Below are 25,937 nucleotides of genomic sequence, written 5' to 3'. Positions count from 1 at the left end.
ACGACTGTTCTACAGCTCTAGCTTATTTTCGAACAAGCTGGATTTGCCCCTGCAAGCCGAACACGGCCTTAGTTACCTATAGAAATGCAATGTCATTTAACCAATGGTTGGCTTTGAACGACCTTGGTACCTTGTACCACATATCTCGGAGTATGACGTGTCATACTCCTGAAGTGTGAAGTGTCACACTTCATGTAACCAGGGTACACTTAGGGCTACGTACCCCGTTACACAAACAATTTCGGTTTAATCCGCCGTTTAATTGCACGTTTGATCTGACCTAGCCCTACGGATAAAACCAGTTTTATGTGGGTTTTGGAAGGCGCCCAGTGCGTAGTGGGTAATAAAAAGTTCTTTGTTTCGTGCTTTGGTAGTTTCGTGTCTTTTATTGTTTGGTGCCCCAGCATAAAAAGTTTTACTAGTTCTTGTTTGGTGCCTCTATTCTTGACAAAAAAAACTCCTCCTCGTCCAACCTTTTGAAAACCGTCATTATACGCTGAGTCATGGTTTCTTCTAAACCATCTTAGCCTTCTTCTCTTTTTTTACTTTCTTCTCTTTTTTGGCCTTCGGAGGAATAGAAGAGCCAATGGACAGATTGCTCAAGTTTGACGTAAACATCTATTTTGAACTTGACTAATTGACACTCAAAAGAACTCATCCTCACTCGACCATTCCTTCGAAGTCGGTAGCTCACTTGTTTTGCTGGGATACTTCTTTGTCGTCTTTGCCGTCTTTGTCATCCTTCACATCAGCAGCAGGGCGAACCGTTCCGACGGTCTGCTGTTGCTGCTTGGCTCCTCCCTCAACAAGGTGAATTTCGTCCATCGAGTACTTACACACGGGTTTCTTAGGACCGTTGCCGAGAATGAGCGGCTTGTCACCCTTCTGCACACCGCGCGAGTAACTGCACTCAGTGTAGTTCTCCGCACCAGGCTTCACGCGGATGTTGTGCAGAGTAGCCTCGTCTCCGAAGTTTTCGTTCATCATGACGATACTCACGTTCGGGTCCACGCGCTGGGCTTTGATGACCTCGAGATCCGCGTATACGTTTCTGATGTTAAGGAAACGCTGGGCGGGGTTGTTGCTGCACGAACCGCACGAGCGGTACAGCTTACCGAAGTCTTGCGCGAAGAATCCATCGATGATAACCGTGCCAAGTCCATTGTGCTGCACAATCTTGTCATCAGCGTAGCGCGCACCACCACCAAGGACACGTGAAACACTGGAGGCGTCGCCACCCTTAATACTTAGGGCGTCCTCGCACACATCATCCCACCACACATTCTGAATAGTGCAGTCGTTGTCGTCGCAGTGAACTCCTTCCATTTGGTTGACACCGATGATCGCGTTCTTGAGGGTAGCGTTAGCCTCAAGCGTGAATACGGCTGTGAATGTGCCGCTCTCCTCTTGTCCTTTGCAAGTGATGTTAGAGCGCTCGTACGTCTTCATCTTGCCGTCATACACTTCGCCCGACTTGATCGTGTAAACTTCGTCGAACTTGACAGTGCCCTTGCTGGTAGGCCAAGAGCCATCGGGCATAGCACGACCTGAGACCATCGTGGCAACAACCACGAGGGCGGCGATGGAGCTCAGTGCTTGAAGCATTTTAGAAAGATAAAGGAATTCGGAGGCAGTCTTGAGCAGAGTGTGAAACTGAAAGTGAACTAAGGGGTGGACTGGTTTCATGCTGCTACTTCACGCAAGCGTAGTGCACCAAACGTGAGAACGCATGGGTAATGTACAGTACTGCACAGGTACAGTACCAATGCGTTGAGGATCTCCAACGATGTGACGTCAGCTTAACGTGTGTGCTAGATGGTCAAGTTGACGTCAAGCACACGCGAGATCACCGATTGATTGCGAGGCGCCGTGGACTATCCACGATGCAGCATTATTAAAAACAGTACCGGTACATTTAATAAATTAAAACGTGCACGAACAGATCTACTTGCTAATCAGAAAGATGTGTTGATTGCGATTGACGACCTGCCTCCATGCGAAGTCTATAATACTGAATCTCCACGTAAATCACGTGGAGTTCTTAGTCAGCGACGAAACGACGCTGACTCAGCGTACGACGTACAACTCCATACATGGACTTGCTAGAGCTGGAGTTCAGTGCATTTCTCATTTTCCCTTCATCGAAAAAGCAAAGCCATTCCAGCTCCAACATTGCGTCTTCCATGCTTTATCTCCTCGGTTCGACTGCCGCCCTTGCGATCGGTGCTGCTATTGCATTCGGTGGCCCGGTCCCCGATGGTAGGTGGCCAATTAGTCAAGGCCATATCACTTTTGGTGATGTCTACGTCGTGAGATCGGGTCAAGTTTTTGACGGCGGTATGAAGACGTACGACCGCTCGGACATCACATGCCTCGGAAATACCGAAAGCAACTTATCCACGGCTGTCTTCGAGGTCGAACCTGGTGCCACGCTCAAGAACGTCATTATCGGTCCAAACCAAATGGAGGGTGTCCATTGCGAGATGTCGGACTGCACGATCGACAACGTGTGGTGGGACGACGTATGTGAGGATGCTCTAAGTATCAAGGGTGGAAACCCCTCCAGTGTGTCCAGGGTTATTGGGGGCGGGGCTCGCTATGCTGACGACAAGGTGATCCAACACAACGGATACGGTACAGTTGTTGTCGATGGCTTCTACGCACAGGACTTCGGTAAGCTGTACCGCTCGTGCGGTAACTGCAAGAGCAACCCTCGTCAGCGCTTCCTCAACATGAGCAACATTTACGTGGACCTTGCGGTTATTAAAAGTGACCGCGCTGGCAAAAACGTAAGCGTTGTCATGATGAACGGGAACTTTGGGGATGAAGCTGTGCTTCACAACATTTACGTGAAGCCTACTATGGCCAGATTCACGGAGTGTGCCTCTTCTTATGGAGTGAACCAAAGCGGGGCGAAACCTGTAGTTCTGAGTAACGGCCCCAATATGCCGGTGTGCCAGTACACCTACGACGACGTCCACCTTATCCAGAGCAAGCACAAGGAGGGACAGCACGAACGGCAAGAACAGGACGTCCAGCGTGAAAAACTGTGTGTGTTCTAAACGTAGATACTTGCAGCCTGTCCGTCTGTCAATAAGTCCGTCCGTTTCCTTTCTTGCTGCTTTTTCCTGCCTTTTCGCATGGCTACATTCGGCCTTTCCAATAGAGTTTTCTTCCATCCTACCGACCGTACCTATCTTTCTGACTCGACCTAACTATGCCAAAACTACAATATATCCAAAAGCGTCACACAATTAACTCGCGCCCTAATTGGGCAATACCTGCCGACCTGCGACACTGACTGGATCTGTCGCACGATCAGACCGTCTATCGCCCTCGCGATTGGACGTGATGTAAACATTTCGGCCGAGCACGAAACGCATCGATTGGTTGCAAATAGCCAGGCGAGCTGCGCTGATGATTGATTTCTTACATTTAGCTACGCAAAACCTGTCGTGCAAATCGGGTACAGTAACCACTTTATTTTCTCATCCGTGAACAGCACGCGTCTCCAAAAGACCCTTTTACCGGCGTAACGCTCCGCAAATGCTACCCTAGCCTTCTTATAAGCGGCTTGATGGCAGGGGTAAGTCTTCTCTTCGCGTACGTGACGTAGCGGTTGCTACGTAGTACGCGGAGTACCGTAGACTTGCTTGGTGTCGATGGGAGCAGTCCTGCGATCTCTTGGGCGGACAGGTTTCGAACAATTGCCAGTCGAACGACGCGCCTGGCCTCCCGGCCAACTATTTTCGGCTTTCTTCCTGTCCTCTTCGTCAGCGAGGACGCCTTCCCGCGCTTCAAGTAGTTCCTTATTGCCTTCTCGTCGCGTCCTAAGAGCCTGCCGATCTCTCGGTTGCTTTTTCCGCCTCTGTAGTGCTCGTTTATCATCATGCACTCCTCCTCGGTTAGCTGCTTGCCTCGTGGCATCGTTTCTGGCTTCCATGCGAATCTAAGAATAGGTTCTAAAAGGTCTTTCACACGGCTGTCCACAGGTCTCATTTATTACATTTGAAAGTCAATCATTTTTGTTTATTACTTTACTGAATTTTAAATTACCAAGTGCGGCTATAATTCTGACCCGACCTCAAACCAGATTTTGCCTCCTGGCTCCAAGCCGACTTAGTCGTTTTCAACCTCGCTTGCTGCACAAGTCTTCTATCCCTTTAAGACGGCCTCCGAGCCCTTTGATTGCAGGCAGCTCTCAGTTTCTGGCGCAAGAGCTCTATTTTTCAGGTGCGGCTATAATTACGACGCGCACTGTTCTAAGAGGTCTGCACACTTCTCCCACTGGTGCGAGCCCAATAAATGACCGTGCGATGTTTATTGATTGGTCAAAAAACTGAAAAGTCATTGATTTACTGCAAAACTCATATGTCAGCACCATGCGTTTGCGTATGAGGCACAGGACTATAAAGGACGACGTTTTGGGTACAATAAGGGACGACGGATACCCGAGACCATCCTCCGAATGAAAGAGATCTTCATTTCACCTTTTGCTGCTAAGACCAACACGTGACGAAGGCGCTAATGGACCTGCCAACCACAAGTCGACGCTACCAAGCTGCGATCGCTGCAGCCCGGTTTGCGGATCAAAGACTCGAGAGCAGGACGCGTAGCGACTACAGCAGCAGTCTCCGACGATTCTCAGCGTTCTGCAAAAGTGATGGCTACCCAGACCCACTGAAGAAACGATTTGTGGAGCTGCCCGGTGTGGTGGCCGCGTACATCAACTTACTCGAAACCTCCAACTCAACTCAATGGCCCGCTGAAAAGCTTCGCGCTGCGCTTAGCTGGCACTACACGAAACGTGAGATGCTAGCCGGTGGCCACCCACACGATCGTTGGGTTGTTGAGACTTCTCCGGACGGCACCCCAGCACCTCGAGGCAACCCGACACGGTCAGCAGCCATCACGCGGATTCTCGCCGGTCTCAGCAAATCCAAGAAGCGCGAGCGGACTCCAAAGCGTGCGTCCCCGATGTCCCTGTTGATGCTGACGAAGGCCATTACATTCTTGGAGTCGAATTCGATGTTCAACGAAACCATGCGGCTGTGGTTTTCTGCGGTTTGTTCTCTTAGCTTCTATGGTATGTGCCGTATCAACGAAGTCTTGTTCATGAAGAAGGGCGATTTTCAGCTTGGTCTCAAGCGCAAATCGCGCGTTAATGACAGCGACATCGAGTTTGGCTGTTTCACTATTCGTGACCGGAAGACAGATCATGATCCCCTCGCAAGTCGAACCTACTCACTCCATCATCTCACGAAGGAAGAACGGGCAGCTGAAGCATTGACCTTTCTTGGATAGATGGTTTACGTACGCGCGGAAGAAGTTTCACCACACCTGGCGTGACAGCGACTACGCGTTTCCATCATTGACGAAGGTACCACGCGGCACATCCAAGAAGCGAAGGAGGGAAGCAGGTGTTTGTGCACTAGCGCGACTCTCGAAGGTATACGAGATATCGACTTTGGAGGCTCACAGTTATCAGACGACACTATGCAGGATACTCAGTATACGACCGAATCAGCAGACGCCGCACAAGAGCACACTAATACCTCTAACACCGAGTTGGGAGAGCTGAAGACACTGCTTCAAGGGCTGCATGAAATGGTCAAGGCTATTAGCGATACACCTCGTTCAACCCAGGAACAGGTGTGTGACGACGATATTGAAGTGCCAGTGGCCGCTAATCTTAAGCCAGGATCGGATACGACAGCACTAGTGTCTGAACTTCCGGACGCCAAGTCGTGGAAAGACTATGTTCATCAGTACTGGAATGCGAACCCGGACTGTCACCAGTATCGCGCGGGAGTGAGCGAAAAGTTCATCGCTCGCGTCTCTCCAGGATGAAGATCATCGCCGAGTTCATTCGCGAGCAGTACGACGATGACCAAGACAAGTTCAAGATGGACTTCGCAACCTTCATTGGCGAGGAACTCACCGTCAACAAGATCCTTGCAGCAGTTCGTAACCGAAGGAAAGCCAGTAAAGTAGCGGTGTGCGATCGTCCTTAATTGTACTGACGTCCCTGACTGTACCATACTGTCGTCTCTTGTTGTACCATCGGTGTTAATTGTACTATCGTCCCTTATTGTACCATCGTCCTCTGTTGTACTTACCCCCTCAATTCTACTATTGTCGTCCTTTATTGTACTATCGTCCGTCCCATTTTGTACCGTCGTGTCTTATTGTACTATCGTCCGTCCCTTATTGTACTGTCGTCTCCTAATATACTGTCGTCCCTTATTGTACCGTCGCCCTTTATTGTACTATCGTCTCTTTTTGTACTTTTGATACTTACAAATTCCAATACAAATTGAAACGACGGATTTGCACCTTCAATTTTAAGGCACTACCTCTCATGCCTTCTCCCTATCTTTAGGGGGCGTAATCTTCATCGCTGTCAGAAGAGCTGCTGAAGTCACTCGCGTGATATTCGTCAACACTGTTGTCCCCGTCTCCATCGTCTTGCGCACCTTCTGATTCTTCTGATTCCTCATCCGGTTCTTCATACTCAAAGGGGTTGTCTTCCGATCCTTCGTCGTTTTCCTCATCACTGAAGGATAGCCCACCGGGGACTGGGAACGGCTGCGAACCCGCTGAGCACTGCAAGTCACGGGCTCGGATATTGCGCAGATACTGAGCGTTGTACGCCACGAGACACTCGTAGTCAGCCGTGTGGCTACATTGAGGTCCTTTCAGTACCACGCCCGTGATGACCCTGAGGCAAACCACACACGTTGGTGGTGCCGCCACATGCCTTACAACTATCACTTCATCGTCTTCAACTTCAAGGTGCACGTAGGCGCGGCAGCTACTGCAACGTGGGTCAACGGGGATTGTTCGCTTGATGCACTCACGGTGGTACGGCTGCCGACAGCTGTCTTGGTCACACACCCATGTCTCACCATCGAGAGGATCCAGGAATATGACGCAATCAGTAACACCGTCGCGCCCCGTAGCCTTACTTGATTCTTGGTGACCTTGTGCCTGGACGTGCTCCGCTTTCCCATTTTCCTGATGGACTTGATTATCTTGTGCACCTTGACTCGTCATTGTCTTGATGTTCTAGCTCCAAAAAGCTGGGAGCAGCAACGATGTCCGATAGCTCATCATCTCCAGTCAACAGCAGCTGATCAAGAAGATCATGTGCATAATCATCGTCATCACGAGCAGCTTGATCTCGGGTGTAATCATGCTGAGTCGGATTGTCCGTGTCGAAATCATCCACCTGGTCCGACCGATCATGCCTATCATCCGACTCGAGCAGCTGGTCCAACCGACCTTGCACATCGTCAGGTCCCACCAGCTGTTCTTGGGTTCCAACGGACTCCCGCTGCAGACGACGTCGCTCGCGGTGGTATGCTGCGTCGCGTTGTCGCCTCGCTGCAGCCAGCTGGTTCCGGTGCTCGATGCGATCGGCGAGATTGCGGCACCTACTCCCTCGCTGATGGCGCGTGACATGGTGCCTGTTCCCCTTGACCCAATGCCAACACACGTCACAAAGCTGGCACGGGGGCGCAGAGATACCGCGGCAGCGTCCTTGCTGGTGCAGCCGTAGGTGGTCCGACCGCTCAAAGTCGTGGTGACAACTGTCACACACGTATCCTGGCGTCGACAGGAGTTCGGAGATGTCCATTCTGCATACAATAACCAAAACAAATATATTACGTTGGACCGAAACAGACTATATATAAATTACGTGTGCCTATAGCCTTGGTAGTCGCACGTGCGCTGTGGGCCCTTCGCACCAGTAGAGCAGATAGGTTCGCGGTAGATTCGATAGTGAAGCGCAGATTTTTTCAAACGTGCGCAGGCTCCGGATGCGTCCCGTGCGAAATGTATCCAATAGGCATCAGAAAAAAGCCATTGCCCTTACCCTACCGCGGCCTCTCTGAAAGGGCATGCCTGTTGTAGTATAAGAAAAATGGTGTATCATGTGTACACAAAATTGCCTACCCCTACATAAAATCGCACAAGCCCAACGAAGTCCTACTTCTCAAATAGAGATATTTATCATTATTAATGTAGACTTCACATACCAGTATTTTGTAAGAGCCCTGCGATGTTATTTTCCACACACTTTTCAAAGTAAAGACGATATTAATATAAGCTTCACATCGCAGCATGCGACATGTCAGCGGAACACTGTCTAAATTAATAAATACTGTTTTGGCCGATTTCTAAAAGCGCCTATAAAAGGGCATAAGTGCAATGACTCGTCTTTGTAACCCTGCGGCCTAGGCGTAGTTTGTCACGGGGAATCCGAATATCAAAGGTAGATTTATGTACAACATGTACTTTTTTTGCAACATGTACTTTTTATCTACGGTACATAGACATATGTAGAAACACACGGCGGAGCCGTTCCCGCAATCAGAATTTGTCTAACTCTTCTAGATCAAAAGTTATTCAGCGAAACGTGAGACTTTGTTTGGCATGCTCTTTTTTTAGGTGGTTTTTTCCGGTTTTATGTGCTGCCCGGCAGATCTGGCCTGCAGACTTTAGCAAAAAACTTGTCGCATGTGTCCGCACGACCGCTCCCAAAATTTTACAAGCATATCTCCAGTAGTTGCTTCGCAATGATTTTTTTAGTGACGCCAGAAAACGCCATTTACAGGCCGCATTTGTAAGAGCTCGGCGATGCTATTTTCCACAGACTTTCTAAAGTAGAGACGATAGTATTTTTTAATATTAGAGTAGGCTTCACGACCAGCGCTTTTTGTAGGGACTTTGCGAATATATATCTTCTTTACTTCACCTGGCACTCACCACTGCCGTGCAATGCAGGCGCGCGGCTGCACGGTCATTGCGCTATCTGCTCCCGTGCACCCCACCCGACGAATGCATGCGCGCACGATAGATAGTTGTTTTAGTCAATTTATATTGCACGTAATGTATGTATTTGTTTGTAAATTTGATATTATTATTAATAGATAGTAATATTATAAAACATTCTAATATTTGCTTAATTATAAATGTCAGCCTTTTATTACCGTGCTATTGGCTAATATTTTACGCACGTTTTGTTAACTTACTCACAGTTTGCAAAATGGTGGGCCCTACGTGCAAGCAATGCGAGGCGAAGATTGACCCGCTTCTGCTGAACCCGCAGCGGTCTACCGGGCGCGCTGCGTCGGTTGCGGGAAGCTGCAGTACGGCTACGCATTCCGTACAATCAGCGGGCGGGACATCGTGCGGCGCTGTATTGCCTGCGAGAACGGCCCAAAAGCGGTTGAGTTCTGGGGGGAAAAGCCCCCACCACCTGATTCGGCCGAAGTGCGCCGCCAGGAAAGCCTGGCGAACGTCAAGAAGGCGATGGGTCCTGACTGGTACCCCAAGAAGAAAACGAGGCGCAGCCACCCTCGCAAGCTGACCGCCCGAAACGCCAAGTACATCGAGCGAAAGAAGCAGCAGAAGAGCAGGTGATTTGGATATACATCCTTATAGCCCTTACCCCGCATAGTTTTGTATACTGGCTGACGGTGCAAGGCTTGGGGTCGCACATACTGTAAGCTGACTGTGGCGCTACCAAGCGTGTTGACGCACCTATAGAGCGTAGCGTGTTTCATATAATAACTAGCACGAGATATGTACTGTGTACCTATGCAAGTTGGCCGTCTCTATCTGCATACGCGTCACCGTAGATGGTACGTACACTCGCTCACGTGGGCATACGCAAAACCATGCTATCTGTACCATCAGCCCTTATAGCGTGTATTGCACTAATTGGCGCTCACAATTTAAACCACAGTATTGAATAGGGAACTACGTGCGACGAATAAGCTGCTGTTTACATCGATACTACCACTGCGTGACAGTGCAGACCGTACAGATGGACGTGGCAAGTCGATGTGTCTGAACGCAATATTGTACTTTAGTGTCCTGTCCATAATGACCGAGATAAGAGCTCGGTTGAGTTGCGGATGACTATAAGGTGTGCCCGCCTCGCGCGTATATATCGCGTTGGCTACTGCTAACAGACGCGCGTTCAGCATACCTGTATCGCTGCGGAATGGCCTGTGCCCAGTCAGTGACGCGCTTGATTATACAGACTAAAACATCAATAGCGTAAGCACAGAAAGCTAGCACGACGACGCAAACGTCCCGATAAGGAAACAGGGACCCCATGCATAGGTTGGGTATCACGAGCGCGTGGCAAATACACTCATTAACGACCTCGCGATATATGCACGGACACATCAAATAGCACGCCGAGCTGATAAGTAGGCAGCGAAAGTACTCCATCTAATGTACATGAACTATTATTCAATTTAAGTCTAATTATCACTACGATCTGATACTCTGCCTACAGCCATATATCTTCGTATGTTGCAGCCGGTAAAAAGAATGTGCACGCAGTGGTGCCTCTTCGTCCGATCTGGACGAGGCCTTTTGTCGTACATATCGGACCCAGTATAATGTCAGTCGGAAAGGATTTACGCCACTCTGTCAGTCAGTAGCTATACAAATAAGTCAGAAAGTACGTCAGCTATGCAAGTAAGATAAATGCATGCGGAAGATAGTGGAAATACCCTTCAGTAACATCACAAACAGCTCAGCAGAATAATTTCAAAGCATAATATTGATGTTTGTGGCGACCATCGGCAAATACTACCTATCCTAAAAGATACTTCGCGCGCGGAGCTGATTAACATTGCTCTATTCGACCGTCGCAATCGATGATATGTGTCGACTGCCTCACGGCAATGACGTGCAGATGGGTAAAATGTGTGAGTAGGCGGATTTAGTCTAGCTACACTGGGATTCCTCACCGATCTACGCATATTTCGTAGCATCATTGATACTGACCCGTCTTCCGTACAGCATATATTAGCTTTGCAACCACGCGCGCCTCCGATTCGTGTCATTTTAGGAGCAAACGAGATTATAGACAAAACCTTCCCGGGTAAGATGGTGCTCTGCTTGCAGATCACGTTAAACCCTGGTCGTGTCTACCATAACATGTGAGCACTAAGGATACTGTGTGCGGTGTTTTTTGGAACGTAATATACGTAGATCACAGTATACATGTACTATATGTTGCTTCGCTTTGAGTAGAAATTCTAAGCCCATCGCAGCGCAGCGAAGGTGGTCGGCCCTCTCTACACCAACCAACCATGCCCTAGCGTCTGCGGAGCGGACGCCCAGACCGCTAGTTTCCCGCTCCCTACCCTTGTAGCGTGTCTGTCTGTCTGTCCGTCTGTCAATTCGTCCGTCGCACTCCCTGTCTTCCTGCTTTTTCCTGCCTTTCCGCATGGCTACACTCGGCCTGTCTTATACAGTTTCCTCCCATCCTACCGACCGCGCCTATCTTTCTGACTCGACCTAACTATGCCAAAATTACAAATATATCCCAAAAGCGTCACAATTAACTCGGGCCCTGATTGGGCAATACCTGCCGACCTGCCACACTGACTGGATCTGTCGCACGATCAGACCGCCTCTCTCCCTCGCGATTGGACGTAAGGTAAACATTTCTGCCGAGCACGAAACGCATCGATTGGTTGCAAGCAGCCTGGCGAGCTGCGTTGACAATTCTAAATTTACATTTAGCTACGCAAAACCTGTCGTATGTGCATCAAATCGGGCACGCTAATCACCGCGTTTTGTAGGGGCTTTGCAAATATTATTTTTACTTCCCCTGGCACTCTCCACTGTCAGCGTGCAAGAAGGCGCGCGGCCGCACGGTCATTGCGCTATCTGCTCCCGTGCACCCCACCCGACGAATGCATGCGCGCACGATACATAGTCTTTTAGTCACTTTTATTGCATGTAAAGTATGTATTTGTTTGGAAATCTGATAATAATATATTAAAGATAAGCCAAATATTATTAATATAAAACATTTTACTATTTTGCTTAATGATAAATATCAGCCTTTTATTACCGTGCTATTGGCTAATATTTGGACGAAAGTAATTGGTTAAAACAATATATTTTGCTAACATACTCACAGTTTGCAAACTGGTGGGCCCTACGTGCAAGCAATGCGAGGTGAAGATTGACCCACTTCTGCTGAACCCGCAGCGGTCTACGACGGATGCACGGGCGCGCTGCGTCGGCTGCGGGAAGCTGCAGTACGGTTACGCATTCCGTACAATCAGCGGACGGGGCAGCGTGCGGCACTGTATTGCCTGCAAGAACGGCCCAAAAGCGGTTAAGTTCTGGGAGGAAAAGCCTCCACCACCTAATCCGGCCGAATTGCGCCGCCAGGAAAGCCTGCCAAACGTCGAGAAGGTGATGGGCCCTGACTGGTACCTCAAGAAGAAAAATAGACACAGCCGCCCTCGCAAGCTGACCGCCCGAAACGTCAGGTACATTGAGCAAAAGAAGCAGCAGAAGAGCAAGTAATTGGTAAGTATACCCTTTTAGCCCCTTACCCCGCATAGGTTTGTATACTGGCTGACGGTGCAAGGGCTTGGGTCGCACATACTGTAAGCGGACTGTGGCGCTACCAAGCGTGTTGACGCGCCTATAGAGCGTAGCGCGCTTCAAAATATAATAAGACATGGAATCAACTGTGCACCGCTGCAAGTTGGTGGTTCCTATCCGCATACGCGTCACCGTAGATGGCACGTACACTCGCTCACGTGGGCACACGCAAAACCATGCTATCTGTACCACCAACGCTCACAGCGTATATTTCATTAATGTGCGCTCACGAATGTAAGCTTCAGTATAGAGTGAGCACTATGCACCGACCAATAAGTTGCTGTCGACATAGACACAAGCACGTCTATGGTAGTGTTGACCATACAGGTGTCGTCGCAAGTCGATGTGCCTGTACGCAGTACTGTATTTTAGTTTCCTGTGTATAATGGTCGAGACGAGAGTCCGGTTGAGTCGCGAATGATTATAAGATGTACCCGCCGCGCGCATATTTCGCGTTGACTACTACCTACATACGCGTGGTCAGCTTGCCTGTATCACCGCGGTTCTGACCTACGTCCAGTTAGTGGCGCGCTTGGGTGATCCATCAGAAGCGTAGGCGCAGAAAGCTAGCACCACGATGCAAAAGTACCGATAAAGAAACAGTGACCCCATGCATAGGTTGAACTACCACGAGCGCGTGGCAAATACACTCATTAACGACCTTGCGATATATGCACGGACACATCAAATAGCACGCCGAGCGGATAAGTAGGCAGCGAAAGTACTCCATCTAATGTACACGAACTATTATTCAAATCAAGTCTAAGCATCACTACGATCTGATACTCTGCCTACAGCCATATCGCAACCGTTCCGACACCCTACCCCTTTCCGACATGTTTCCGACAGTTCGGATCCGCCAATCAGATCATGACGGTGTACTCAGATTAAGTACGTTTACACTAAGTACGGTCGCTTTTATAAGTACGACCATCCCAGTCAGCTTTGGAAAGGGAGTTCGAAGGCGCAAGGAAATGCTCTAAAGAGGCCTGTAGGCCGAGAAAACTCATTTTTTTTGTTTAGGGGCATTATAGGCTTCACAGCACTGTGCTCAACAGCCAGCAAATTCATGAATGAGACCCGAAGCCAGGGTGAGGGGCCACTATTAGAGGTTATTTTAAAATAATGACACTTAAGCCAAAAATAGTGACATCATTGTCGTAGGCCAGTCATTTGGATTAACCTCATTCAGGTTTTTTGCTCAGCCAATAAAACAACGTCACTTATTAAACCTTGCCTAGGTCTTTTACTTAGCCAATCATGCAGCGCCACAAATTACCGACAGGGGCCTTGTGGTCTCAGTCTTCTTTTTCCAGAGCCACCCCAGCAGATCTCCCGTAGCAAAGGACCAGTCCAGAGCACAGTATGCCATTGCGCACACGAATATCGCCGGCACTGCTGGTGCAGCGCTCGGATGGTAACGAGTGGGGGGTCCAATTCCCTGCTGTCGGCTTATGATGTTTGCGAAGAGTTGCAATTCATTAACATCTACTCACTTGTCTTACACATGTCCTACGAATTGAAGTATGTCTTGGGTTGATGTAGGCGCAGGATCAGCAATTTTGTTTGAGGTGAGGTGTGTACGGTACGTCGTGATGCGGCCGTCGATGGCTCCTAAGCGATGAAGTTTGCGCATCTCACGCAGTACGCTACCGCTGCCCTTTGCTCGGATCCCTTGTCCACTCAGGAAGCCAAGGACCGCCGATTCTGCACGTTGGCCGACCTCGAGAGCGCGATCCTTGTAGTCCTCCGATCTCTCGTGAAGCTGGAATCCGCCCTCCAGGAAAAGCTTCATGTACGCGACGATCAAGCGGTAATCTGACTTCTTTTGTCGGTCGTTAGAGCTCCAGACGCGAGGCTGCCGTGTGTACCACTCGAACCAGATCGATGACAGGTTGGTAGTCGCTTTCTTTCTGCGTTTCGCTGCAGGTGTTTGAGCTGACGAAACTTGCTCCTGTTCTGTAGTTTGGGCTGGCTCTTCGTGCGCAGGTCGCTTAAGGATGGCAGCCTCTAGCACCAGCAGGCGTGCAGACAACAGCCTATTGCTTTCGATAAGCTCATTAATGACAGCAGCGTGATGACACTCCGTTCGATTGCAGCCGTTCTTTTCAGTGTCCTTCCTTTGTTGAGCAGGTTTGGAGGCGACATGGCTCAGCGCGACCGACCACGCCAGCAAGTCGGTGTGGGAGATGTCAGCTGCTTCCAAGCATTCTTCCACTCGAACAACGAACAAGCTCCTGGGTTCGAGAGTCTTCACTTCCGGGAAATGCCGTATTAGGTAGGCGGTAAGGACCCCAATTACCTTGCGACTCACGTTTAGCTTGTTGTTCTTCAGCCCTACACAGGAAGCGAACAGCAACTCCTGCAACCGGGTCATGCGCTCCTGAGCCCCATGGTTGAGAATGGCAACATCAAGAATCATCGGTGCCTCGTCCGCAGCCCACCCGCTCAAGACCCGTGCTACTTTACGGTCCTCGCGTGGCGTGTTGAATACGTAGGCGAATCCTTTGTTGGTGCGCGTCATGTCCCATGACCTGCATCACCAAGGCTACTGCGAGCGTGTGCAGCGGGCAGGTCACAAAATCCGCCCGATCAGGTACGAGCGTGAGGCCTTGCTCCTCAGCTGTTTTCATTCGTAGCATCCGAATGTAGAAAACGTTGTCAGCTGACATTGTAATGTGCTGCTTTGTGACGTAGCCGAGATCTGATGAACGGCCGAAGCAATGCCACATAAGGCACGCAAGCGCTGCATCTTCGTAATCCGAGGCGACGGATGCTGTTTTGTACACATAGCATATTAGTGAGCGCAAATCCGCCTTTGTACAAGGTGGCGCCTTGTTAGTAAATCCTCCATTATCACGTTTAAGCAGTGTTTTTCGAGAGTCTTCCCTTGTTTAAGCAAAATTAGCTCGGTTGGTACTCTAAGATGAGGATACTCATCGAAAAACCAAAGCTTCACGTTTCTAAAGTAAGAAATGGCGGTGTTGGGCGCCAACTTACCTTTCTTACCTTCGCATGTGGCGAGATAGTAGCCAAAACGATCCATCACGGCCGCTAAGCTCTTTCCAGAGCTGTCACTGAAAATGCATGCTCGGACAACGTCCATGGATACATCCTCGACTTTAAGCATACGCTCGAACGCGCCTATTCCGGTAGTACGCGCTTTTTGCGTGTTTGTAGGGATAAGTGCGGAGAGGCTCATGCTGGTTGCTGCTTGTCTTTTCTGCTTTTTGTTAACTGGACTTGGCTGGTTGAGTGTACCTTAGCACTACTGCTCAATTTTAACCTAAAGTAGGAGGTATACCGCATTGTCGGAACCACAAAAATATTGACATATATCTTACACGACTTAAATTCAGTATTGGTTTCAAAATAGTTAGCTCTAGCTTCCGACAAATATTTGTCAGAAAGTGTCGGAATGAAGAGCCTGCTCCTGTGCGACCTAATTGGCTGAATTATGGTACACTGTAGTATATGATTGGATATTAATCACATATTCACAATCTTGCCTTTGTGTCTGTCGGAAAGACGTGTATATTCATCCATATATCTTCGTATGTTTGTCGTATATATCGGACCCAGTATAATGTCAGTCGGAAAGGATTTACGCCACTTTGTCAGTCAGTAGCTATGCCAATAAGTCAGAAAGTACGTCAGCTATGCAAGTAAGATAAATGCATGCGGAAGATAGTGGAAATACCCTTCAGTAACATCACAAACAGCTCAGCAGAATAATTTCAAAGCATAATATTGATGTTTGTGGCGACCATCGGCAAATACTACCTATCCTAAAAGATACTTCGCGCGAGGAGCTGATTAACATTGCTCTATTAGACCGTCGCAATCGATGATATGTGTCGACTGGCTCACGGCGATGACGTGCAGATGGTAATATGTTTGAGTAGACGTTTTTACTCCAGCTACACTGGGATTCCTCACCGATCTACGCATATTTCGTAGCATCATTGATACTGACCCGTCTTCCGTACAGCATATATTAGCTTTGCAACCACGCGCGCCTCCGATTCGTGTCATTTTGGGAGAAATGCGCTTAAACGAGATTATAGACAAAACCTTTCCGGGTAAAATGATGCTCTTTTTGCAGGTCACGTTAAACCCTGGTCATGTCTACCATAACATATGAGCACTATAGATACTGTGTGCGGTGTTGTTTTGGAACGTAGCATAAGTAGATCACAGTATACATGTACTATATGTTGCTTCGCTTTGAGTAGAAATTCTAAGCCCACCGCAGCGCAGCGGAGGTGGTCGCCCCTCTCTACACCAACCAACCATGCCCCGGCGTCCGCGGAGCGGGCGCCCAGAGCGCTAGTTTCCCGCTCCCTAACCTTGTAGCGTGTCTGTCTGTCTGTCCGTCTGTCAATCCGTCCGTCGCACTCCCTGTCTTCCTGCTTTTTCCTGCCTTTTCGCATGGCTACACTCGGCCTGTCTTATACAGTTTCCTCCCATCCTACCGACCGCGCCTATCTTTCTGACTCGACCTAGCTATGCCAAAATTCCAAATATATCCAAAAGCGTCACACAATTAACTCGCCATCTAATTGGGCAATACATGCCGACCTGCGACACTGACTGGATCTGTCGCACGATCAGACCGCCTCTCTCCCTCGCGATTGGACGTAAGATAAACATTTCTGCCGAGCACGAAACGCATCGATTGGTTGCAAACAGCCAGGCGAGCTGCGCAGATGATTGATTATTGACATTTAGCTGCGCAAAACCTGTCGTATGTGCATCAAATCGGGCACGCTAACCACCGCTTTTTGTAGGAGCTTTGCAAATATTTTTTTTAACTTCTCCTGCCACTGTCAGCGTGTAAGAAGGCGCGCGGCTGCACGGTCATTGCGCTCTCTGCTCCCGTGCACCGCCCCCGATGAATACATGCGCGCACGGTACATAATTGTTTTAGTCAATTTATAATGCATGTAAAATATGTATTTGTTGGAAAATTTGATTTTCTTATTATTATAGCACATAAATAGTAATACTATAAAATATTTTACTATTTTGCTTTAAAAAAAATTCCACCCTTACAGTACCGTGCTATTGGCTAATATTTGGACGCAAGTAATTGGTTTAAATAATATCATTTGCTTACTTACTCACAGTTTGTAAAATGGTGAGCCCTACGTGCAAGCAATGGGAGGCGAAGATTGACCCGCTTCTGCTGAACCCGCAGCGGTCTACGACGGATGCCCGGGCGCGCTGCGTCGGTTGCGGGAAGCTGCAGTACGGCTACACGTTCCGTACAATCAGCGGACGGGGCAGCTTGCGACACTGTATTGCCTGCAAGAACGGCCCAAAAGCGGTTAAGTTCTGGAAGGAAAAGCTTCCACCACCTGATTCGGCCGAAGTGCGCCGCCAGGAAAGCCTGGCGATCGTTAAAAAGGCGATGGGTCCTGACTGGTACCTCAAGAAGAAAACGAGGCGCGGCCGCCCTCGCAAGCTGACCGCCCGAAACGCCAAGTACATCGAGCAAAAGAAGCAGCAGAAGAGCAAGTAATTGGTAAATATACCCTTTTAGGCCCCCATTTTCCTACCTATTTTTGTATTTTGTATATTGGCTACAGTGCGAGGCTTGGAGCCGCACATACGGTAAGCTGACTATGGCGCTACCAAGCGTGTTGACGCACCTATAGAGCGTAGAGCGTTTCATATAATAACTAGCACGAGGTATGTACTGTGTACCTATGCAAGTTGGCCGTCTCTATCTGCATACGCGTCACCGTAGATGGTACGTACACTCGCTCACGTGGGCATACGCAAAACCATGTTATCTGTACCATCAGCCCTTATAGCGTGTATTGCACTAATTGGCGCTCACAATTTAAACCACAGTATTGAGTGGGAACTACGTGCGACGAATGAGCTGCTGTTTACATCGATACTACCACTGCGTGACAGTGCAGACCGTACAGATGGACGTGGCAAGTCGATGTGTCTGAACGCAATATTGTACTTTAGTGTCCTGTCCATAATGACCGAAATAAGAGCTCGGTTGAGTCGCGGATGACTATAAGGTGTGCCCGCCTCGCGCGTATATATCGCGTTGGCTACTGCTAGCAGACGCGCGTTCAGCATACCTGTATCGCTGCAGTATGGCGTGTCCAGTTAGTGACCTGCTTGGTCATATAGACTGACACATCAGAAGCGTAAGCACCGTAAGCCAGCACGACGACGCAAATGCACCGAGAAAGCGACAGTGGCCCTATGCATATGTTCTGGCTATCACGAGCACGTGGTATATACACCTTGCGGGATAAGGACCGGACACATCAAAAAGCACGCCGAGTTGATAAGTAGGCAGCGAAAGTACTTCATTTAATGTACATGAGCTACTATTCGATTCAAGTCTAAGATGTATACGATCAGATAATCATCCTACAGTCATCTGGCTTCCTATGTTCGGCATACATATCGGAACCAGTAAATGCCACTCGGAAAGGATCTACGCCACTCTGTCAGTCAGTAGCTACGGAAATAAACCAGTAAGAACGTCAGCTATGCACGTAAGATCAATGTATGCGGAAGATAGTGGATTGCCCTTCAGTAATATCAAAAAGAGTTCAGCGGAACAATTTCAAGGCATAATATTGGTGTTTGTGGCGACCATCGGCAGGTACTACCTATCCTAAAAGATACTTCGCGCGCGCAGCTGATTAACATTGCTCTATTCGACCGTCGCAATTGATGATATGTGTCGACTGGCTCACGGCGATGACGTGACAGATGATATTATGTTTGAGTAGGCGTATTTAGTCTAGCTACACTGGGATTCCTCACCGATCTACGCATATTTCGTAGCATCATTGATACTGACCCGTCTTCCGTACAGCATATATTAGCTTTGCAACCACGCGCGCCTCCGATTCGTGTCATTTTAGGAGCAAACGAGATTATAGACAAAACCTTCCCGGGTAAGATGGTGCTCTGCTTGCAGATCACGTTAAACCCTGGTCGTGTCTACCATAACATGTGAGCACTAAGGATACTGTGTGCGGTGTTGTTTTGGAACGTAGCATAAGTAGATCACAGTATACATGTACTATATGTTGCTTCGCTTTGAGTAGAAATTCTAAGCCCACCGCAGCGCAGCGGAGGTGGTCGCCCCTCTCTACACCAACCAACCATGCCCCGGCGTCCGCGGAGCGGGCGCCTAGAGCGCTAGTTTCCCGCTCCCTAACCTTGTAGCGTGTCTGTCTGTCTGTCCGTCTGTCAATCCGTCCGTCGCACTCCCTGTCTTCCTGCTTTTTCCTGCCTTTTCGCATGGCTACACTCGGCCTGTCTTATACAGTTTCCTCCCATCCTACCGACCGCGCCTATCTTTCTGACTCGACCTAGCTATGCCAAAATTACAAATATATCCAAAAGCGTCACACAATTAACTCGCCATCTAATTGGGCAATACATGCCGACCTGCGACACTGACTGGATCTGTCGCACGATCAGACCGCCTCTCTCCCTCGCGATTGGACGTAAGGTAAACATTTCTGCCGAGCACGAAACGCATCGATTGGTTGCAAACAGCCAGGCGAGCTGCGCAGATGATTGATTATTGACATTTAGCTGCGCAAAACCTGTCGTATGTGCATCAAATCGGGCACGCTAACCACCGCTTTTTGTAGGAGCTTTGCAAATATTTTTTTTTAACTTCTCCTGCCACTGTCAGCGTGTAAGAAGGCGCGCGGCCGCACGGTCATTGCGCTATCTGCTCCCGTGCACCCCACCCGACGAATGCATGCGCGCACGATACACAGTCTTTTAATCACTTTTATTGCATGTAAAGTATGTATTTGTTTGGAAATCTGATAATAATATATTAAAGATAAGCCAAATATTATTAATATAAAACATTTTACATTTTTGTCTAATAATAAATATCAGCCTTTTATTACCGTGCTATTGGCTAATATTTGGACGAAAGTAATTGGTTAAAACAATATATTTTGCTAACATACTCACAGTTTGCAAACTGGTGGGCCCTACGTGCAAGCAATGCGAGGTGAAGATTGACCCACTTCTGCTGAACCCGCAGCGGTCTACGACGGATGCACGGGCGCGCTGCGTCGGCTGCGGGAAGCTGCAGTACGGTTACGCATTCCGTACAATCAGCGGACGGAACAGCGTACGGCACTGTATTGCCTGCAAGAACGGCCCAAAAGCGGTTAAGTTCTGGGAGGAAAAGCCTCCACCACCTAATCCGGCCGAATTGCGCCGCCAGGAAAGCCTGCCAAACGTCGAGAAGGTGATGGGCCCTGACTGGTACCTCAAGAAGAAAAATAGACACAGCCGCCCTCGCAAGCTGACCGCCCGAAACGTCAGGTACATTGAGCAAAAGAAGCAGCAGAAGAGCAAGTAATTGGTAAGTATACCCTTTTAGCCCCTTACCCCGCATAGGTTTGTATACTGGCTGACGGTGCAAGGCTTGGGGTCGCACATACTGTAAGCGGACTGTGGCGCTACCAAGCGTGTTGACGCGCCTATAGAGCGTAGCGCGCTTCAAAATATAATAAGACATGGAATCAACTGTGCACCGCTGCAAGTTGGTGGTTCCTATCCGCATACGCGTCACCGTAGATGGCACGTACACTCGCTCACGTGGGCACACGCAAAACCATGCTATCTGTACCACCAACGCTCACAGCGTATATTTCATTAATGTGCGCTCACGAATGTAAGCTTCAGTATAGAGTGAGCACTATGCACCGACCAATAAGTTGCTGTCGACATAGACACAAGCACGTCTATGGTAGTGTTGACCATACAGGTGTCGTCGCAAGTCGATGTGCCTGTACGCAGTACTGTATTTTAGTTTCCTGTGTATAATGGTCGAGACGAGAGTCCGGTTGAGTCGCGAATGATTATAAGATGTACCCGCCGCGCGCATATTTCGCGTTGACTACTACCTACATACGCGCGGTCAGCTTGCCTGTATCACCGCGGTTCTGACCTACGTCCAGTTAGTGGCGCGCTTGGGGTGATCCATCAGAAGCGTAGGGCGCAGAAAAGCTAGCACCACGATGCAAAGTACCGATAAAGAAACAGTGACCCCATGCATAGGTTGAACTACCACGAGCGCGTGGCAAATACACTCATTAACGACCTTGCGATATATGCACGGACACATCAAATAGCACGCCGAGCGGATAAGTAGGCAGCGAAAGTACTCCATCTAATGTACACGAACTATTATTCAAATCAAGTCTAAGCATCACTACGATCTGATACTCTGCCTACAGCCATATATCTTCGTATGTTTGTCGTATATATCGGACCCAGTATAATGTCAGTCGGAAAGGATTTACGCCACTTTGTCAGTCAGTAGCTATGCCAATAAGTCAGAAAGTACGTCAGCTATGCAAGTAAGATAAATGCATGCGGAAGATAGTGGAAATACCCTTCAGTAACATCACAAACAGCTCAGCAGAATAATTTCAAAGCATAATATTGATGTTTGTGGCGACCATCGGCAAATACTACCTATCCTAAAAGATACTTCGCGCGAGGAGCTGATTAACATTGCTCTATTAGACCGTCGCAATCGATGATATGTGTCGACTGCCTCACGGCGATGACGTGCAGATGGTAATATGTTTGAGTAGACGTTTTTACTCCAGCTACACTGGGATTCCTCACCGATCTACGCATATTTCGTAGCATCATTGATACTGACCCGTCTTCCGTACAGCATATATTAGCGTTGCAACCACGCGCGCCTCCGATTCGTGACATTTTGGGAGCTATGCGCTCAAATGAGATTATAGACAAAACCCTCCCGGCTAAGATGGTGCTCATCTTGCAGATCACGATAAACCCTGGTCATGTCTACCATAACATATGAGCACTATAGATACTGTGTGCGGTGTTGTTTTGGAACGTAGCATAAGTAGATCACAGTATACATGTACTATATGTTGCTTCGCTTTGAGTAGAAATTCTAAGCCCACCGCAGCGCAGCGGAGGTGGTCGCCCCTCTCTACACCAACCAACCATGCCCCGGCGTCCGCGGAGCGGGCGCCCAGAGCGCTAGTTTCCCGCTCCCTAACCTTGTAGCGTGTCTGTCTGTCTGTCCGTCTGTCAATCCGTCCGTCGCACTCCCTGTCTTCCTGCTTTTTCCTGCCTTTTCGCATGGCTACACTCGGCCTGTCTTATACAGTTTCCTCCCATCCTACCGACCGCGCCTATCTTTCTGACTCGACCTAGCTATGCCAAAATTACAAATATATCCAAAAGCGTCACACAATTAACTCGCCATCTAATTGGGCAATACATGCCGACCTGCGACACTGACTGGATCTGTTGCACGATCAGACCGCCTCTCTCCCTCGCGATTGGACGTAAGGTAAACATTTCTGCCGAGCACGAAACGCATCGATTGGTTGCAAACAGCCAGGCGAGCTGCGCAGATGATTGATTATTGACATTTAGCTGCGCAAAACCTGTCGTATGTGCATCAAATCGGGCACGCTAACCACCGCGTTTTGTAGGGGCTTTGCAAATATTTTTTTTACTTCCCCTGGCCCTCTCCACTGTCAGCGTGCAAGAAGGCGCGCGGCCGCACGGTCATTGCGCTATCTGCTCCCGTGCACCCCACCCGACGAATGCATGCGCGCACGATACATAGTCTTTTAGTCACTTTTATTGCATGTAAAGTATGTATTTGTTTGGAAATCTGATAATAATATATTAAAGATAAGCCAAATATTAATAATATAAAACATCTTACTATTTTGCTTAATGATAAATATCAGCCTTTTATTACCGTGCTATTGGCTAATATTTGGACGAAAGTAATTGGTTAAAACAATATATTTTGCTAACATACTCACAGTTTGCAAACTGGTGGGCCCTACGTGCAAGCAATGCGAGGCGAAGATTGACCCGCTTCTGCTGAACCCGCAGCGGTCTACGACGGATGCACGGGCGCGCTGCGTCGGCTGCGGGAAGCTGCAGTACGGTTACGCATTCCGTACAATCAGCGGGCGGGACATCGTGCGGCGCTGTATTGCCTGCGAGAACGGCCCAAAAGCGGTTGAGTTTTGGGAGGAAAAGCCCCCACCACCTGATTCGGCCAAAGTGCGCCGCCAGGAAAGCCTGGCGAACGTCAAGAAGGCGATGGGTCCTGACTGGTACCCCCAGAAGAAAAAGAGGCGCAGCCACCCTCACAAACGGGCCGCCCGAAACGCCAAGTATATCGAGCAAAAGAAGCAGCAGAAGAGCAAGTAATTTGGATAATATATCATTTTAGCCCCCGTTACCCCGCTTATCTTTGTATTTTGTATACTGGCGGGCAGCGCGAGGCTTGGGGCCGCACATATGGTAAACTAACTATGGTGCTGTCAATTGTGTTGACGCACCTGCAGAGTGTAGCGCGGTTCATATAATAAATATTGCATGAAGTTTGAGGACTTTGACAGCCTCGAACAGTTCACTGTTCTCGATATGGATCCATATGATATGATCCTGGGCATGCCCTGGCTTGAGAAGCACGAGCCCTGGATCGACTGGCGAGGCAAGGCAATCGGTGCCAGCCGCCCTGCGCAGTCCGACAGAGCATTGGTGAGTCATGTTCCCACCTCTGTCAGGACCCGGGGCGCCCGCAAGGGTTGCCAGGGGACCTTAGCATCCGGCAGATGCTTGGGAGTCGTCGACGTATATGACGACTCCGAGGATGTTTTGATGGTGGCAGCGCCCAGAAGAGGCGCTGGCCAAGTGGGTAGCCTAGATCCACAAGCGGGTAACTTAGTTCCGCAAACAGCTGCAGCTGCCACGAACATTGAGAACAGCGTGTTCAGAGTGGGTAACAGAGTTCCACTCACGGTCGCCCAGGAAGGCGTCGAACACGCTTCCTGTGTGGGTACCACAGTACCACGCGAGGCCACGAGTGCCTCGGATGTCGTAGCGCCGACATACCTAGACGTGGGCAGCAAAGCTCCACGTCACGGTCGCCGTCGTCAACGACGCCACCGCCGCCTCAAGTCGGATCCGAGCTTCGTTCAGATCGACGTCGCTTCAAGCGACTCGGAGTCCAGGGCCCGGGCTCCTCCGACAAGGCCGGTGGAAGAGTGTTATCACATCTTCGATGGCGAGACCGGTTTACCCGTCATGGCATCTGGTGCACTTGGAACCGTTGCCAGAGGTTGCAGAGATACTGAACCTCGAGGAAATGACGGTCGAGTCTTTCCTGGCCAACCTCAAGGCTGGAGAGATTGCTGAGATGGTGCTCATGAGACCTGATACCACTCGGGAGGAGCTGAACTCCTCCTCTGTATTTGACGAGAACGTCCTGGAAGGCCTAACAAGCAGCGTCAGGCGCGCTTGGGCTCTGAGATCCTTAAGAACCCCAAGGATCCGGTGTATCCTTTGGTGACGGAGTATGCGGACGTGGTGAGCAAACATCCACCGACCCAACTTCCACCGGATCGAGGAGTACGGCATAAGATTGATCTCGTGCCTGGCACAAAGTATTGTGTCACGAGGCAATGGTCTCTCCCGCGCGAACAGTGCGAGGTCATTGATGCCTTCTTCGCCGCGAAAGCGAAGGCAGGCATGGTGCGGGAGTCAAAATCCCCGCACTCGACGCCGACTTTCTGCGTTCAGAAGCCGAACGGAAAGTGGCGTCTTGTTCATGCTTACAACAAGCTGAACAACGCGACGGTGCCGGCCCAAACACCAATCCCACGAAAGGATGTGTTGTTAAACAACATAGCCGGGAGCGTACTGTACAGTGCGCTGGATTTGGTAGACGGATACTACCAGATCCTGATGCGAGAGAGTGACATCTCGCTCACCGCGGTGAGCACTCCAAGCGGCATGTTTTGGGAGTGGCTCGTCATGCCGCAGGGCCTGGCTAACGCCCCGGCGACGCTCAATCGCCTGGTGACGCAGCTGTTCCACCCTTTGCGTACCTTCGTACAGACGTACTCCGACGACATATTCGTCCATAGCCGTGCCGAGGGAGGCAAAACGGCCATGGAGGTGCATCTAGGACACCTCAGCCGAGTGTTGGACGTGATGCGAGCGAACAAGCTCTACGCCAACATCGACAAGTGCGTTTTCGCGCCACCAGAAATTAAAGTTCTCGGTTGCTTCGTAAGCAACGTGGGCGTTCGGGCTGACCCACACAAGGTCAAGGCCATAGCCGTATGGCCGACGCCCCGATCCCCTCTTCGAAAGTGGCTGGGCTTGGCCAACTACCTTCACAAGTACAGCGCAGGGTACGCTGGCTTTGCTAAGCCCTTGTCGAGCCTCCTTCAGAAGGACGTCGACTGGCGCTGCGAGCAAGAGCACCAGGATGCTTTTCACAGCATCAAGGCCAGTCTCCAAGAGGCCCCTGTCCTGGCCCTGCCGGATGAGACGAAGCCGTTTAGCGTCGTCTGCGATGCCTCCGATTACGCCATCGGATGTGCATTGCTGCAGGCCGACACGGCTGGACATGAACGAGTCATCTCGTTCCAGTCCAGGCAGCTCAAAGCTGCCGA

General features: G+C 49.6%; 4 protein-coding genes across 4 annotated transcripts; 2 read left to right on the top strand and 2 right to left on the bottom strand.

Moving 5' to 3' along the window:
• Positions 1 to 690: 690 nt before the first annotated feature.
• Positions 691 to 1,605, bottom strand: PITG_14168 (polysaccharide lyase, putative; the record flags this gene model as incomplete). Its single annotated transcript, XM_002899231.1, has 1 exon — positions 691 to 1,605. The coding sequence occupies one exon, from the start codon at positions 1,603 to 1,605 to the stop codon at positions 691 to 693; it is 915 nt and encodes a 304-aa protein (XP_002899277.1).
• Positions 1,606 to 2,093: 488 nt separating this feature from the next.
• PITG_14167 (polysaccharide lyase, putative) lies at positions 2,094 to 3,062 on the top strand (the record flags this gene model as incomplete). The annotated part of the gene is made up of 1 exon (XM_002899230.1): positions 2,094 to 3,062. The coding sequence occupies one exon, from the start codon at positions 2,094 to 2,096 to the stop codon at positions 3,060 to 3,062; it is 969 nt and encodes a 322-aa protein (XP_002899276.1).
• Positions 3,063 to 3,549: 487 nt separating this feature from the next.
• On the bottom strand, positions 3,550 to 3,891 carry PITG_14166 (uncharacterized protein; the record flags this gene model as incomplete). Its single annotated transcript, XM_002899229.1, has 1 exon — positions 3,550 to 3,891. One exon carries the CDS (start codon positions 3,889 to 3,891, stop codon positions 3,550 to 3,552), a length of 342 nt encoding a protein of 113 aa, XP_002899275.1.
• Positions 3,892 to 4,527: 636 nt separating this feature from the next.
• On the top strand, positions 4,528 to 5,290 carry PITG_14165 (uncharacterized protein; the record flags this gene model as incomplete). Its single annotated transcript, XM_002899228.1, has 2 exons — positions 4,528 to 5,090; positions 5,137 to 5,290. 2 exons carry the CDS (start codon positions 4,528 to 4,530, stop codon positions 5,288 to 5,290), a joined length of 717 nt encoding a protein of 238 aa, XP_002899274.1.
• Positions 5,291 to 25,937: the final 20,647 nt, after the last annotated feature.

This window comes from Phytophthora infestans, genomic scaffold (genome assembly GCF_000142945.1).
Source record: "Phytophthora infestans T30-4 supercont1.32 genomic scaffold, whole genome shotgun sequence".
NCBI lineage: Eukaryota > Oomycota > Peronosporomycetes > Peronosporales > Peronosporaceae > Phytophthora > Phytophthora infestans.
Note: the sequence above shows the minus strand (reverse complement) of the source record. Positions and strands in the feature narration are given on the sequence as shown.